Source organism: Lissotriton vulgaris, chromosome 1_1 (assembly GCF_964263255.1).
Source record: "Lissotriton vulgaris chromosome 1_1, aLisVul1.2, whole genome shotgun sequence".
Taxonomy (NCBI): domain Eukaryota; kingdom Metazoa; phylum Chordata; class Amphibia; order Caudata; family Salamandridae; genus Lissotriton; species Lissotriton vulgaris.
Window position 1 is genome coordinate 1,482,631,922 of NC_141685.1, and position 15,653 is coordinate 1,482,647,574.

Consider the following 15,653-nt stretch of genomic DNA (forward strand, 5'->3'; position numbering starts at 1 on the left):
CCTATGCTATTCGCCATTGCTATGGAACCTCTGGCGGCGCCAACACCACACCCAGCAGGGCATCAGCTTTTCATCCTGCGCCCTGGTGACCTCAATGTACGCAGACAATGTCACAATATACATTCAGGAACCGTAAGAGAACCTGGCTGCCATGACAAGGGAAGTGATCCATTTCAGCTCCCTCTCTGGAGTACGGGTTAACTGGAGCAAATCCATCCTCTTCCCCCTCACAGATGCTACCAAGCTGTTTCCAACTGACTACGCATTCATTTAGGTGACTGGTCCCACCAGATACCTTGGCATTTGGCTGAGCAGAGATATGGACGAGCTGAGGAGGTCCCATTTCGGCAAAGCTATGGATTGGCTCGAAACCAAAATACAATCATGGCAAAAACTTCCCCTCTCATTAGCCGGCCGCCTCGCAATTCTGAAAATGGTCGTGCTCCCAAAATTTCTATATTTATTTTTAAATATCCCCATTCCACTCACATCACACTTTTTCAAAAGACTACGTTCCAATATTATTACACTGATTTAGGCTGGACACCAGCCCCGTATTGCCCAAGACGTCTTAACACTGCCCTTAGTCAGCGGCGGAATGGGAGCCCTTTTTTCAGGCTCTACGCACTCTGCGCCCAAGCGAGCTTCATTCATTTTTTGATCCATCCAACGCCATTCCAGCCACACGTGGCGGTCGAGGCATATCTGGCCTCCCCCTGGACACTGGGATCAGTAGTTTTTACCACACAGGAACACTCAAGTCGAGGTCGACACAGTGGAATGTGTGCGCTGGGCCTGGGATGGACTCCGCAGGTACACTTGCACTAAGGACCTATCTACTGCTTCAATGCAGCTTGCCAGTAATTCCTCATTCCCTCCACTGCAAACTGCTGGCATGGCTCTCCGCAGATTTTGGCATCCACACCAATGTTGACCTCTACCCCAATAACCAGTTTCTCACTCACCCCGATGGTGCAGCATCACTCAATAAATTGCTCTATTATCAGATAAGGGCCACATGTAAAAGTATTAATCCCACTCGCTCCCCAGCCTAATGCTGCGCCCGAGTACATCCACTCTGCCACTTCCCCATGCAAACTGGTCACAAGACTATATGCTCTCACACTGGCGGCCTCCCCCACAGACACTGAGTGCGCTCACAATGCATGGGGCTCGGAATTGTTGGTGGCCTCTCTTGCGCAGTGGCAGTATTGCTGCTACCAAACCAAGCGTCTCTCAATTATCGTCTACGACTTATCCATTTCAAATATCTACACCAACTTTATTGCACTCCTATAATACTGCACAAGATGAGGCTGATACACCGTGACAGATGCGAATGCTGCTCAGCTCCTGGTGCGGGTTTTGTGCACCTAGCCTGGTCGTGCCCCAGAGTTTCTGATTTCTGGCTGGAGGTGTGCACTTTAATCAGCGATATCACTCTGGAGCACATAGCTCCTGATCCTCTCCTGTGCCTTCTGGGTTATGTCAAGGACATTTCTAACGCTAACCGCAAACTAACCACAATGCTACTGGCGCTCGCCAGGTGCTGAGTGGCAATACACTGGGGCCATAAGCAGGTGCCGCAGGCCAAACATTGGATTGCTGACGCTGCCCACTGCCAGACGCTTTTGGGCGAATTTTGGGACTTGATGCCTGAGGCTAATAGACCTCCCGATATTTGGGGCCCTCTCGTCTCCGATCTACACTGGCTGGCCAAGCCTGAAGAACCCACTGGAAGTCCTTCTGTCACCGGTACCCAAACTATGGTGGATGGCCCCGACAAGAATGACTCTTAACACTTGACTGATTATCCACACATCGCATCAGTATATCGGACTTATCTCTCCATATCTCTGGCGTGCTGTGGTACACATTGGTCAATATGACTCCCATAGTGTTAAACATATTTGTGCTTGAATGGATGTTATGCTATCTGATGGAATTGGAAACTGTGTCATGCCTTAATGTTCAATGAAGGTTTTTGAAAAATAAAATAAAAATAATCCAGAAAGAGATTCGCCATGAATACCCCAAGCCCTCATCTGGAAACAGAGCACAACCTACTTATGGAAGATACCAGAGGGAACAGAGCAAAAATATGGACCACTCATGAGGAATCTAACAACAGTAAGAAATTAAAAAGAAACTCAAGTATCACCACTCAAGTTTCAATCTTGTTCCCTTCTGCTGAAGGTAAGCTCGATCCTGAGAGGCAGCACATGCTTCAAGAGAAGAGAGGACCCTCTATGACACAGGAAGTTACAAATAAACCTACTGTGCTTCCTTGCCTTCTTGCTATGCAGTAGGCTTAGGATGTTTGTGGGAGGTAATTGCAACACAACCACTTCTCTTAACGAGAAATCTTTACAGTCAAAGTTTCACAGAGATTGTGCATGAACACAACCGCTGCTTACATCCGTAGCATGATGTATGACACAGAACATGGGGTGGAATGAGGCTTTAAGGGAACACAAGATCACTTACCAACGCCAACTCCTTTAATATCTATCAATTTAGAAAACTGAAGATTTTTTTTATAAAGAAAGGGCAGCCAAGTTGGGACCACAGAGAGAACTAGGAGTCTTGAAACAGATAAAAATGTTGAAGCTCTTAAAAGTAAGGACGAAGCTTTAACAGAATGGAGAATATAAGCATTTGCTTTAACAAGCCTTTGATGGATATTCTCAATCATGCACACCTATTCTAAAATGCGGTTGACAAGTTTTATTTTTGTGACCTAAGTCTCAATTATTGGACTCTAATTGTGAGAAACAAATATTTTGAAGGTAATGAAAATGGATTGAAACGGTTCCTATAAATCAATTTACAGATTAATAGAAGAACAAATAACTCACTTGATTAACTGAAAATGCAGCACTGTTACTAAGAGTAATCAAGGTTTGTTTTCGAACTGACGATTCTTCTGTAGCTTCAAGCAGTTCAATAACTCTTTGTAGATGTTGAGCATCCAAATTGCTTGATGGATTTATTAGAACATCTGTAAATACAAAAAAGATAATTATACATGTGTACCTTTCACAATTTTTTACCCACACGGATCATTGTATCAATCATTCTAAGTTAAACATATCATACAAATATTAGCAACTTGTGAAGAATACAAAGGCTCAAGCCAGCTAGGGAGAGGAGGACAGGTAAACAAAAAAGATGGCTTGAATGCAGGAAGTTCAAAACGAGATCACAAGACACAGAAAATGAAATGGGCTAGTATTAAGCCAAACATTGTATGAGTTTGTGTGGCGCACAAAGGACACATTCAATGGCTTCTAGACAAGACCCTCTGGGTATTACACCAGTATAAATGAGACTGGAGGTGCTGTGTTTGGGGTATCATGCACTTTCATTACACCTACTCGCCGACCCGTGTTCCCTCTCACATGGTGTACAAGTGATCAATGTTTTGGAGCATTAGTATGTAATGGGTCTTGTAATATGTCCAGTCCAGAGTTTCTGTAAAATCAGCCATTGTACGGTGGCTGCACTGACATCTAACTTGGATTATGATGGGACAAAAGACAACCAGTAACCAAACCCTCCTTGTTTGGGCCATTCCTTCTCCCATTACATCCCACTCCCTTTGTTCTTACCCAATGTTTTTGCTTGCAGAGAGACATAAATGCCACAAGTGAACCATCTCCTCCTCGTTCAGGTTAGGGTCCTTCCCTGCCCACTTCTTCCTCCCTTTTGTACCCTACAGACGCTTTCGGTATCCCTCCTTCTCTGGAACAGAGTATGCACATAGGCTATCCCCTAGACTCGCTTCTCTATTATAGGAAATAACTCACTGGAAAGGAGTCCTTTCTGTCCTGCCTTACTCTGTGAAATGTGTTAGCTAAACCTATGCTCACATGGACTGTATTGCGCGCACCTGAAATACAATTTCTTTTTGTATAGCATGCTATTGCCCGAAGGCAACTTGGTGCTGCCCACCGCGGAAGAAGAGAACCAGAGAAAAGTAAATGATTACTTAGAAAATCCTCATGGAAGAGAGAAAGAAAACTTAATTAAAAAGCCATGTCTCTAAAACTTTCTTTAAAGAGAAGGCGTGTACATTTCTTCAATTGAAGTGTGAAGTTGTTCCATCGTTTGACTGTGCAATGAACGAAACTTCAGCCACCTCAATGGACTCTCTTGAATTTGGGAATCATCACATTGTAAGCCGCGGAGGATCTCAGAGTTCTGGATGGGCGGTACGAAATAAACGTTAGTTTTAAAAAGTCCGGATCTAAACCATTCAAAGCTATGAAAGCAATGCACAATGCTTTGAGTCAATGCGCTTTGAATGGGTAGCCAATGAGGCTAATCAAGGCTTGTGATACTGGTTGATGCTTGGGAATATCAAATAACATGCACACCACAACGTTCTGCAGGACTTGTACTTAAGAGTCTCTGCTGTATGTTAATATACAGTACATTGCAATAGCCCAGTCACAAAAGCACAAAGGCCGTGACAACCAACTTCTGTACATTTTGTCGGATAAACAGGAAGACCTTCTTCAAGATTTTGCGAGCAAAGAAGGATAAGGAGGTCATGGCGTTAATTTGTTTTCAAATGACAATCTGTCGTCGAATACTATACCTAGATTTTTTGCTTTGGAGACCAGTGTTGATGGGCTTCCTAATTCCTGAGTCCACTAAGTTACAATCCAAATAGAAGTGTTGTTGCCCAGCAGGAGCACTTCGGTTTTATCAGAGTTAAACTTGAGACAATTGTTGGACATCCAATTACTAATTTACCGCATGCAGCTATAGAATCTTCTTGCGGTGTGCTCTTGGTTTCCAGGCACTGATACTACGATCTGAGTATCATCTGCGCAGCTCACAACCAAGAAATCAAGCGTTTTGATAAGTACTGTCAGGGGGGTAATATAAAAACGAAAAAGCTTAAGGCTCAAAGAGGAGTCCTGCGGTACCCCACATGGGACTGTGAAGGATCTGGATGAGAAGTCATCAAAAGCCACAAATTGTTCTCTCTCGGATAGGACATTTTTTTAAAGGACCTGAGAAGAACCCCTGATGCCTATAGAATGGAGACTGCCAATCGATATATAATGAATGACCGTGGCAAATGCAGCTGAGAGATTCAACAGGATCAAGGCTGCGTTACTTCCATAATCTAAGGTGGTTCTCAGTTCTTCCAAAGGAACAATCAAGGATGACTCGGTACTGTGTTCACCCCGGAAACAAAACTTTGAATGGTCCAGAAGAAGAGTATACTTGTGACCAGTACTTTATCAATTGCCTTCTCCAAAATCTTAGCTGGGAAAGGGAGGCGTGATATTGACCAATAATTGTTGGGGTTTAAAGGACTCAAGTTGGGTTTCTTGAGTAACAGCAAGACGGAGGCTCTTTTCCAAGCCTTCGCGAAATAGCCTTGACTAAACTTTTCATTGAAAATGATCACCAGCTGGCTATTATTTTAGGAACTAGTTCCTAAATCCTGGGAGGACAAGGGTCCAGATGGAACCACATTTTATTGATTAGAGAAAGGCCAGAACTCTCTTGGCCGTCAGTACTGGAAAAGATAAAAGATTAAAGGAGTACTGGATCAGGATAGGTACTGCCTTTCTCATCTTGAGAACAAGATGGAACTTATGGTAACGCCTCCGGCAGTCTAACTCCGGAGATGGCGGGGTGGACGGGTGGCGGTGGCAATGGAGTCATAGCAGTGAAGACATTATAGATACCCAACCTTTGCCTGAAAAAAAGGATGCAATGGTGTTGCACAAAGATTGATTACTGTTAGCCTTTTTGGTGTCCTCAACATTTGTGAGTTGTTTTACCAAAGTAAATATTTCTTTAGTCGAGGTTTTCAATGTTTTTATTTTGAGCATGACGTAGGCAGATTTTTCTTTAGAGATTAAGGCTTTGTATTAATTGATTTTCAGTTTATACATTTATAAAAAAAAAAACTTCCAGATGCGCTACAGTTGAGCCCCCACTTGCACTCCTGTGTACAACAACACTGGTTGCATTCTCTTAGTTTATCCGAAAACCAAGGCTGCGAAGGTGTAGCTCTCCTACTGAAATTACCTTTTTCTGGGGCTAGCTGACTAATAACCAGATCTAGCCTCATTATTATTTATGAGATTAGTTGCACATTGCGACGCACTCTGACTGGCCACATTCATGGGGATGGTGCCCTGTGAGGGTCAGCAGTCAACCATGTGCTACTGTTTGAAATAAAGAAGACTTTTTTTGCAGATGCAGCCTGCTTTTCTTAAAAGAAACTGAACTGCATTAAAAAACAGGGCTCTTAAAAAGTTTCAGTGGGAGGTGGCAGTGCTTCTCTGGACCACTGTCTACTCACTCTCAAAATTTTTACAAAAGAAAAGGGGTTAAAAGGGGACCCATACTCTTTTGTAAAAGAGATACCACCCCATCTTTGAGGTTTGCAACTTTGTAATGGCTGCAAATGGAAAAATTATTGATAAAGTCCATTTCAATTGGATATTTTATAGGGAAGTCCACAAAATGTCCCTTCAAATGGCAAATGTACCCCAGGTTGTAGTCCCATTTTAGAAGTCAGTAAAAAAGTACAGACTCTTAAAATGGTATTCATACAGTGCAGAAACTATTTTTGCAGTCGGAAACTCAGATTAGGAGTGTTCGCAGCAGAAAATATAGTTTGTACATCTGAGCAAGATTCTTCCTACTAGCTGAAAAAAAGCTTGAATTCGGCATACAGGAGATGTGCACGCGTACGGACAGGAGATGTGCACTCCGTACGCGTGCACATCTCCTGTCCCCGGAGGCTGGCATCGCGCGCTTTCAGATCCCCCCCCCCCCCCCCCCCGTCCCGCCCCCCCCCCCCCCCACGGAGCCAGCTTGTTCCTTTTTGCCATTGTGCAACAATGTTGCTGTAGCATGGACTGAAACAAAAAAATATGTCTGCTCCATGTTATTACACAAACAGCGAAACGATGCTAGTGTATTTCACAAGCCAAGTGGAGTTTGCTAACACCAGCAGTAACTGTTCCAACACGAAGTGTTCTGCACACCACAGACTTTCAGAAATTGGGGGCCTACGTTTTTAAAGGGAAGACTTCTTTACAAAACACGCACAGGTCAAAGCTTCAAAAGGGACAATACGATGAAGGGAATGATATTATTAATTCCATTTTCTTGCCTTTGCTTAGACTGCATTCCAGGTCATTGTTTTTCACACACTGTGCCATTCTAGACAGAGACCACACATATGCAAATCAGTCTTGCCTAACACATGCTAGAGGCTAGAAAATGTATTCAATGAACCTGTCAAGAAGCGTATTAAAACAGAGAGAATATTTAAGATTTAATTTGGAGTCAATGGTGATTAAACTAGTCAGCAGATGTAACTGATCACCGGAACCGGAAGTCAAGGATGTAAAGTAGATCATTTTAATATATATTTGGGATTTTAGACATCTTGCTAACGGATATAATGGAATTCAATCCAAACTTTTGTAAAATATGTTCCTCTGTTGCATGGTATGAGTCTTCCTCAAAAGCAAACATACAAGTTTATACTTTGAGAAGTCTAACGTCATTAAACCTGCAAGCTTTAATGACATAAGGATAGATGGAAGTTTCCTCTTTAGGCAGAGAGACTGTGAAACACAGGGACAGTACTGCACACGGGGGTTTATAGACAGGCAGAAATGGAGACACAGGCGTGTGGGGGTAAATGGGGGTCGACCCTTCGGATAAGGGGTAGGGAAAGGGTCGCATGACACCCCGCAAAAACAACAGTTGATGGACAGAATGAAGAACAATGTCATACATTCACCCCAATACCACTGTCCATCAACTGTTGTTTTGCATTTTGTCACCCCGAGTGGGATGGGTATGCTCAGGCGTGAGTCCCATGCTCTCCACACCACTGGAACCAAGTTATCCTCGCTGAAGACGGCTGATAGCCAGAAACCGTTCCTAGGATGCTTGATTCCGGTCCAGGAAAGACATGGCTTGGCAGTTCGGGCTGGACTGTTCCCATGAGGCACAGGGTCAAGGCTGATTTGCATATGGCCATGTGTGAACTGGGGTGGTGTGGAGTGCAAAAAAACGATGAATTTAGGCCCAGATCTCTGTATTGGGGTGAATGTATGACATTGTTCTGCATTCTGTCCATCAAGTGTTGATTTGCATTTTTTCGCATGACACCCCTCCATCAGAGCTCATCACCTGATTGAATAAGACATTATTTTTGAACGAGTCAAATAACGCAATCAATTGTAATATTTTATAAGCTTGCACTGTGTATGCATAATATGCGTTTGAATGTCTGTGGTTGCAGTCTTGGAAAAAACAGTGTTTGAGTTGGTCACTTTATCAGCTCGGGGCACAGCTATGTGGTCCCCGTCTTTTGTCATATAGACATATTAATACAAAATAATAAGGAACGCTTAATGTTTCACACAGTCGTGTTGTGTTTTAGTCTTAGCGAGGATCCTCACTCGGAAAGAGTATGTGGTAATCTGGATGAGAAGGCTGACATCAAAGAAGTTGTTTTATTAATCAGAGATGCTCCTGGCTAGTACTGTTCTCGAAGATCTTAAAATTGGTCTGGCCAAATGTTTCAGCTTACTTGACTGCACGAGAAGGCAAGTACCTACAATGGAACTCAGAATCTACGCAAAACAACAGCAGTATTTCATAGACCCTAAACCTTATCTGCAGATGAACGGGACCGCTCAGTATCAAGAAAATAATTAGGGCTCCTGGTTTATGGTTTTGATATTTTTTTAAAGGTAGTAAAAACGAGGTTTGGTAATTTAACTCACATATTTCAACTCATTAATGTACACTCACACTTCAATGTTTAGAGGGCTTTAATGAGCTGTGTAGTAGTCATACCCAACAAACAATACGCTCTTCTGCATCTGTCAGCGTCCTAGTTCTAGCGCTGTCCTAGTTCTAGCGCATATGTACGTCAGCCGCTATTTAAGCTTCTTTAGGGAATTTTATCTATTTTTATCTCCCTGTGCTGTCACTTCGTGCAACCATTGTCTAGGCAGTCATGATTCTCACGTAGAGACATTCAAAGCATCTACTGTATGTAAACCTCTGTTTTATAATGTAGACAGTAAAACAAATTGTTTTACCGGTAAATTTATGTGTAAACATCAATATAAAGAGAAAATCGGGAGCTTTCAGCCTTCAGGTTTTGCCCAGTGTTACCTTAACCCCTTCGATGCTTGTGACGGAACCATTCCGTCATCAGTCACGGTTGGGCTGTGCTGATGACGGAATGGTTCCGTCACAACCACACCCATTTAAATCGGGCCAGCACAGGAGGAGAATTCCTTTAGCAGCGATTGACTTAAAAGTGAAACTGTCGCCAAGCCGAAAATGGTTTCCTAGGTGACGTTCAGGCGTCGTAGATGCAGGAAGGGAAGTCTCCAGCAGGTCAGGCAGCATGCGAGGCCAGGAAGGGACGGCGACCACTGATTGGTCCGTCTCCCCGGCAAGGTTAAGAAGGGGTGGGGTGGGTTTAAAGAGCAAGAGCTGCGATAAGCGTAATCGGCTGTCCGAGGCTTCGCCCGGAAATGCGTGGTTTGGTTGTAGCGCGCTGTGCGCACTTTATCGCATTTTGAATGAGCATTGCACAGGGTGGATGGCGTTTTGATAAGCAGGGGGATGGAAAATAAGTGGTGGGACGCAGTCCACCCGCGTGGTACCCCGACTCGAGCCCTGCAGCAAGGTGAATGATTACTTAGCGTTGCTGACGAGGCGCTATTATGCGTGACTTCGTATTTCAGTGCGGTGATGCGGACCACAATACTGAAATGCGTTAATCTAACGCCCGATGCGTGATACCTGGCAGGGCTGAGTGAGAAGTGAGCAGTGTGAGCACGCGCACATTGATGTGTCATGCTATTACTGCAGCCCGGAATAAACGGACCGCCCTTGCCAGGGCACCAAACAGAGCGGATAGATACCCGTTTCGAGGCCCCCTTTAAAAAACTGCTGGTGCTCCGCACCGGTGAGACCCGGCCCACTAAAAGCTCTGCTCGTACCCTTACACCCTTGATCAACATTCCAATGCTTTCTTTCTAGGTTTGCACTTTACAGATACTTTTACATACATACATTAAAAGGCTAGGGAGACACAGCTTTACATTTGATTTCAGAGGGGGTTCTGGATTTCCTTCAAATGAGCCTGCCTCACTGCTGAGCGTCGTGTACCTTTCTCAGAACATGTGCGATAATAACATTGAGCTAAAGAGGGCACCTAGTCAAATCGAGCAATTAAAACACAAGAAGCTTTAAACCTACATATCAAGTATACTGTACATGATCTATTCCAGTAGATTGCACTGCTGTACTGCTTTTTAATTACGCCGATTGAAATCGTGTCGAAGAAAATGAATATAAATGATTACAGCTTGGTAAGTAGATCTACGCTTTGGGTATGTCCAACAAAGAACCCTGGTCACTGTCAGCATGTACTGTTCATAGGTAAAGAGGATTAAACTAGATTTGAGAAGCACGCTTCTAGTTGGAAAGCCAGGCACACAAACGCCACGTCCTCTCAGGTGGGTTAAACGCACCATCGCTCCACAATCGGTATTCTGGCCTTGCGTCTCGCGTTCACAAACGCGAAGCAGCATTTCTGACTCCTCTCTTCTGTACAGATAGGGCTCGCCAGTCCGTGACGCAAAAGTTACATACACTTATCAGGAGCCAAGGACAATAAGCAGTGAGGTGGCAAGAAGGTGTTCACAGTATGCGAGGACTTATTTATTATTTTTTATTTATTTATGCGATTTTATATAGCGCGAACTTTACCCGAAGGTGTCAGAGCAGGTTCTATCTAGGTACAGTGAGACAGGATCCCAAACAATTCCCTGAAATCTCAATCATGAGTAAGTAGTAGTAGCAGTGAGGATTTGCAGCGCTTACTTCCAACACAAGAAGCAGCGATTTCCATTCCAGCGTCATCTCCTTGTTGGCTGTGCCCAACGGGCCTCAGAGCCGATTATAGGGTGACCAACTGGCATTGGTGCAAATTCAGGACGGTGAGTGTAAAAATTCAGGACAAAGGGTCAAAATTCAGGACACAAATTCAGGACAGGAGGTCAAAATTCAGGACAAAACTTCAGGACAATAGGTACGTTTTACAGACACATCAGAGGTCGCGCAATAGTATATAAGTAAGCCCAGCCATTTCCAAACATATTCAACCGTTTACAAACCTATCCATCATGTATCCTTCCATCTATCATTTCACTCATCCATCCCTTCATCCATCCCCTCATCCATCCTTTCACTCATCTCCATTATCCATCCATCCATCCATCCACCATTTCACCCTATCCATCTGTACACTTATCCATCCACTCTTTATCCCATCCAGCCATTCACTCATCCATTCAGCCATTTACCCTTTCACCAATCCAGCCATCCTTTCACTTACTAATCCTTCCACCCATCCACTATTTTAGTCATCCATCCATCCTCCCTTTCTCTCTCCATCGACTCTTTCACTTAGCCATCCTTCCTTCCATCCATCCATCCACCCATCCATCCATCCATCCATCCATCTACTCATCCACTCATGAATCCATCCATTGATCCTATCACTCATCCATCTATCATTTCACTCCTTCACACATCTATTCATCCTTTTGTCCATCTACCCTCCCTTTCACTCACTCATCCATCCTTACATCCACCCTTTCACTCATACGTCCATTCATTCACCCTTGCACTTACCAATCCATCAATCCATCCATCATTTCACTCATCCACCTACCCACCCATCATCCACCCATCCACCCACCCACCCACCCACTCATCCATCCTTTCACCCACCCACCATCCAATCCACTGATCCATCCTTTCACCCACCCACTATCCACCCACCCACTCATCCATCCTTTCACCCACCCACTCATCCATCCATCCTTTCACCCACCCACTCATCATCCATCCATCCTTTCACCCACCCACTTATCATCCATCCTTTCACCCACCGACTCTCCATCCATCCATCCTTTCACCCACCCATCATCCATCCATCCTTCCCCTCATCATCCATCCATCCTTCCCCTCATCATCCATCCATCCTTTCCCCTCATCATCCATCCATCCTTTTCCCTCATCATCCATCCATCCATCCTTCTACCCACCCACTCATCATCCATCCATCCTTCGCCTCATCATCCATCCATCCTTTTACCCACCCCCTCATCATCCATCCATTCCCTAATCATCCATCCATCCATCCTTTCACGCACCCCCTCATCATCCATTCATCCACCCTTCCCCTCATCATCCATCCATCCACCCTTCCCCTCATCATCCATCCATCCACCCTTCCCCTCATCATCCATCCTTTCACCCACCCCCTCATCATCCATCCATCCATCCCCTCATCATCCATCCTTCCCCTCATCATCCATCCATCCATCCTTTCACCCACCCATCCATCCATCCTTCCCCTCTATCCATCCCCTCATCCATCCATCCATCCCCTCATCCATCCATCCATCCCCTCATCCATCCATCCATCCCCTCATCCATCCATCCATCCCCTCACCCATCCCCTCATCCATCCATCCATCCATCCCCTCACCCATCCATCCTTACCCTCATCCATCCATCCTTCCCCTCATCCATCCATCCTTCCCCTCATCCATCCATCCTTCCCCTCATCCATCCTTCCTTTCATCCATCATCCATCCTTCCCCTCACCCATCCATCCATCCCATCCATTTATCCTTCCCTTCATCCATCCATCCATCCTTCCCCTCCATCCATCCACTCCATCCATCCATCCATCCTTCCCCTCCATCCATCCATCCCATCCATCCTTCTCCTCATCCATCATCCTTCCCCTCATCCATCTTTCCCCTCATCCATCATCCAGCTACCCTTCCACCCATACATCCAGCTATTTACATTTTCTCTCCATCCTTCCCCTCACTCATCAATCCATCCATCCTCTCTCATTAGCCATTTATTCAATCTTTCATTCATCCATTCACCCTTTCACTAATTCATCCAGCCATTCACCCATCCCTTCACTTACTTACTCGCCGACCTTTTCATATTAATTTTTAGCTGAGCCCTTTTGAGAAGAGGCCCATCAAGAACTTCACCCTCGCTGCAGGGGCCGTTCCAGGACTGGGACAGAAGCCACCCAGGGAGGAGACAGGATTCACCACAGCGGGAGACAAGAGCCACCATAGGTGGGGGTGGACTGGAGCCACAACATGGGGGGACAGGAGCCATCCCAGGCGTGGGGTGGACTGGAGCCACCACATGGGGGGACAGGAGCCATCACTGAGGGGAGGGCAGGAGCCATCACAGGATTGGGAACACAGGGGTGGGCATGCAGTATTCTAGTATCATCTTGAGCTCCTCTCCTGCACAAGACAACGATAAGACAGGCTCTCTGTCCAAAATGCCATCCCCCACTGTGATGTACAGTACTTACAGGAGATACTCTAAGAGAACTGATTGAACTGATTGTCCTCCATACTTTGTTAATCAGTGTGGGTGTGATTGTGCCATTTCTTTATTTTCTTACATTATAGACTGCACGTTTGAAGAACCGAGGTTTGATTACAATTTAGTGACAGTAATTAAGCTCGGTGAAGAGAAGCAGGTGCTGCCTCGGTGTAATCAGGGGTGTAATCTGGCCGAGTCTGGATGTTTGGGGCCCTGGGTAGAAATGGAATGTGTGAGCCCCCCTCTAAATAGCAGATACAAGACGCATTCAGGGCTGTTTGCATGTGAATAGATGTCGCTGCTCCTGAACCGGCAGCCCCTCCCTCTCAGTCACCTTCGAAGCACCTCTCAACAGGTCATCAAGGGCTGGAGGTGTGAGGGTAGCCATCCCGCTGTGCCTCTCCAATGCTGCGGGGCATCTGAGGAGCTTTGGTGCAGCATCGGAGTGAAGAAAAGAGGTGGGTGCAAGCTGTGCCGGCTTTAGGGTGGAGCAACCGGTGCCCTGTTAAAATGACGGACAAATGGCGTCCGTTAAAGATTCCTTAACGGACAGACTGCCAAAATTACGGACTGTCCGTGAAATTTACGGACGGTTGGTCACCCTACAGCCGATAGAGTGCCAGACTGATTGGCTCTAGGGTCCTATATGATACTTTCCAGAGTGTTGCTTCCCTCGTGGAAGCTCACAAAGGGTAAAATGCTCTTTGCCATCCCTGGTGGGCTTGGAAGACCAATGTCCCAAAACCAGCAGCACACTCAGCCTTCTTCGGAGACATGAACGCCACTAAAACTTTGGCATCTTCTAGACTTTAAATCTAAATTCTCGCCAGCCACATCCAGCGAGAGCAAACAACATATACAGTAGGTACAGTCACTGGCACAGGACTGGGGTCCGGACATACTCGATTACTTCATGCTTCTTTCCTGGCCACAGATACAACAATGTATGTGCTCCTGTTACCGGGCCAAGAACTGAGGCTCAACCTGGGTTCCGCAAAACAGTGCACCGGCAGCAATTGTGCATCCATCACTTTCACTGTTAATGCAAAGCACAGAAGACAGACAGCCCTACATAAACGTGGACCCAAGGCATTTGTGACATCTTTGGGTTTAACGAGCCCCCAGCGGGGGCAGGGATTGACGCGCGGAAGAGACCAAAGCAATACAGATTAGGAAAGGTTCTCTGAACAGTTTCAGCCCAAAGTGTCAATATACATTTTATTCACCCCCTAACAGGCCAGCAAAGTCTTTCATTTGCAATTTCTTGTTTGTTAGAGATGTGTGTCTAAACGATGCGGCAATAGTTATACTAAGCTGGAAAATAGTTTTTAATTGCATCTTCGATGTGTTTTAGTTCAGAATACGGCAAAGCTGTTTTAGTGTTGAATTATTATCTTTAGAGAACATCGTTACATCCAGGTTGTTAACTCCCGCAAAAGTACTAGACAGAGTAAATGCGGTTTCAATTAGGAATACTAGGCTTTTCCCTGGTAGCTGGGGCTCGAAGACACAGGTTCCTCTCAAAGAAAATGCAGGTAAAAAATTTAAGCCGGACCAAAAAACATTATTAAAGTAATGAAATCAGATAGTAAACCCCCCAATAAATGTAATAAAAGAAAATAAGTGTCATGAATAAAACATCACTAAAAATGTTCCAAAACTGACTGTGGAATATGGAATTGTGAATATATCTATAGAAAATGTTAAAAAGTGCCCAAAGAAAACAATGGTGAGACCAGTCAATGTTAGCCTGCAAGGCAAGCGTCATCAGGTCACAGGCACCTTTTTAGGCTGACTGCAAGGGAATGTGGGGGTGGATAAAACCTTCTGGGCCACACAAGGCAACAGTTTTATCATCAAACTTAGCATCTCACATGAAAACCAAAGTACTACAAGAGAACTGGTTTCGATATCTAGCTGGCATCTCGAGATTTGGTGCCAAAAGTTTGGAGTGGGACCAACTGGTATTCGGTAGCTGCAGAAGTCAATTCGCCACCGGCATCACTTGGCTGCCTTACTCGCTGTTCTTTCTAACTTATCACTTTTTAGGAGTTCAAGGTTGTCCAACAAAGCAAGGCAGGAAATGTCTGTTTCGGGGTTCCGCTAAAGCCTTTGATTTTAGTGTCAAAAGCTCAGAGTGGGACAAAGTTGGAAAATTTAGCTGTGGAAGCCCTCCTGTTGCTGGGGTCATC

The 15,653-nt window shown here is 45.1% G+C and overlaps 1 protein-coding gene across 2 annotated transcripts in view; it reads right to left on the minus strand.

Moving 5' to 3' along the window:
* Positions 1-15,653, minus strand: part of ARMC10 (armadillo repeat containing 10) — a 166,115-nt gene that overhangs the window by 122,308 nt on the left and 28,154 nt on the right. For both annotated transcript variants that reach the window (XM_086967345.1, XM_086967344.1), the window contains exon 2: positions 2,859-3,001. In XM_086967345.1, the coding sequence (XP_086823471.1) occupies positions 2,859-3,001 (143 nt within the window). The remainder of the gene's footprint in view (positions 1-2,858; positions 3,002-15,653) is intronic.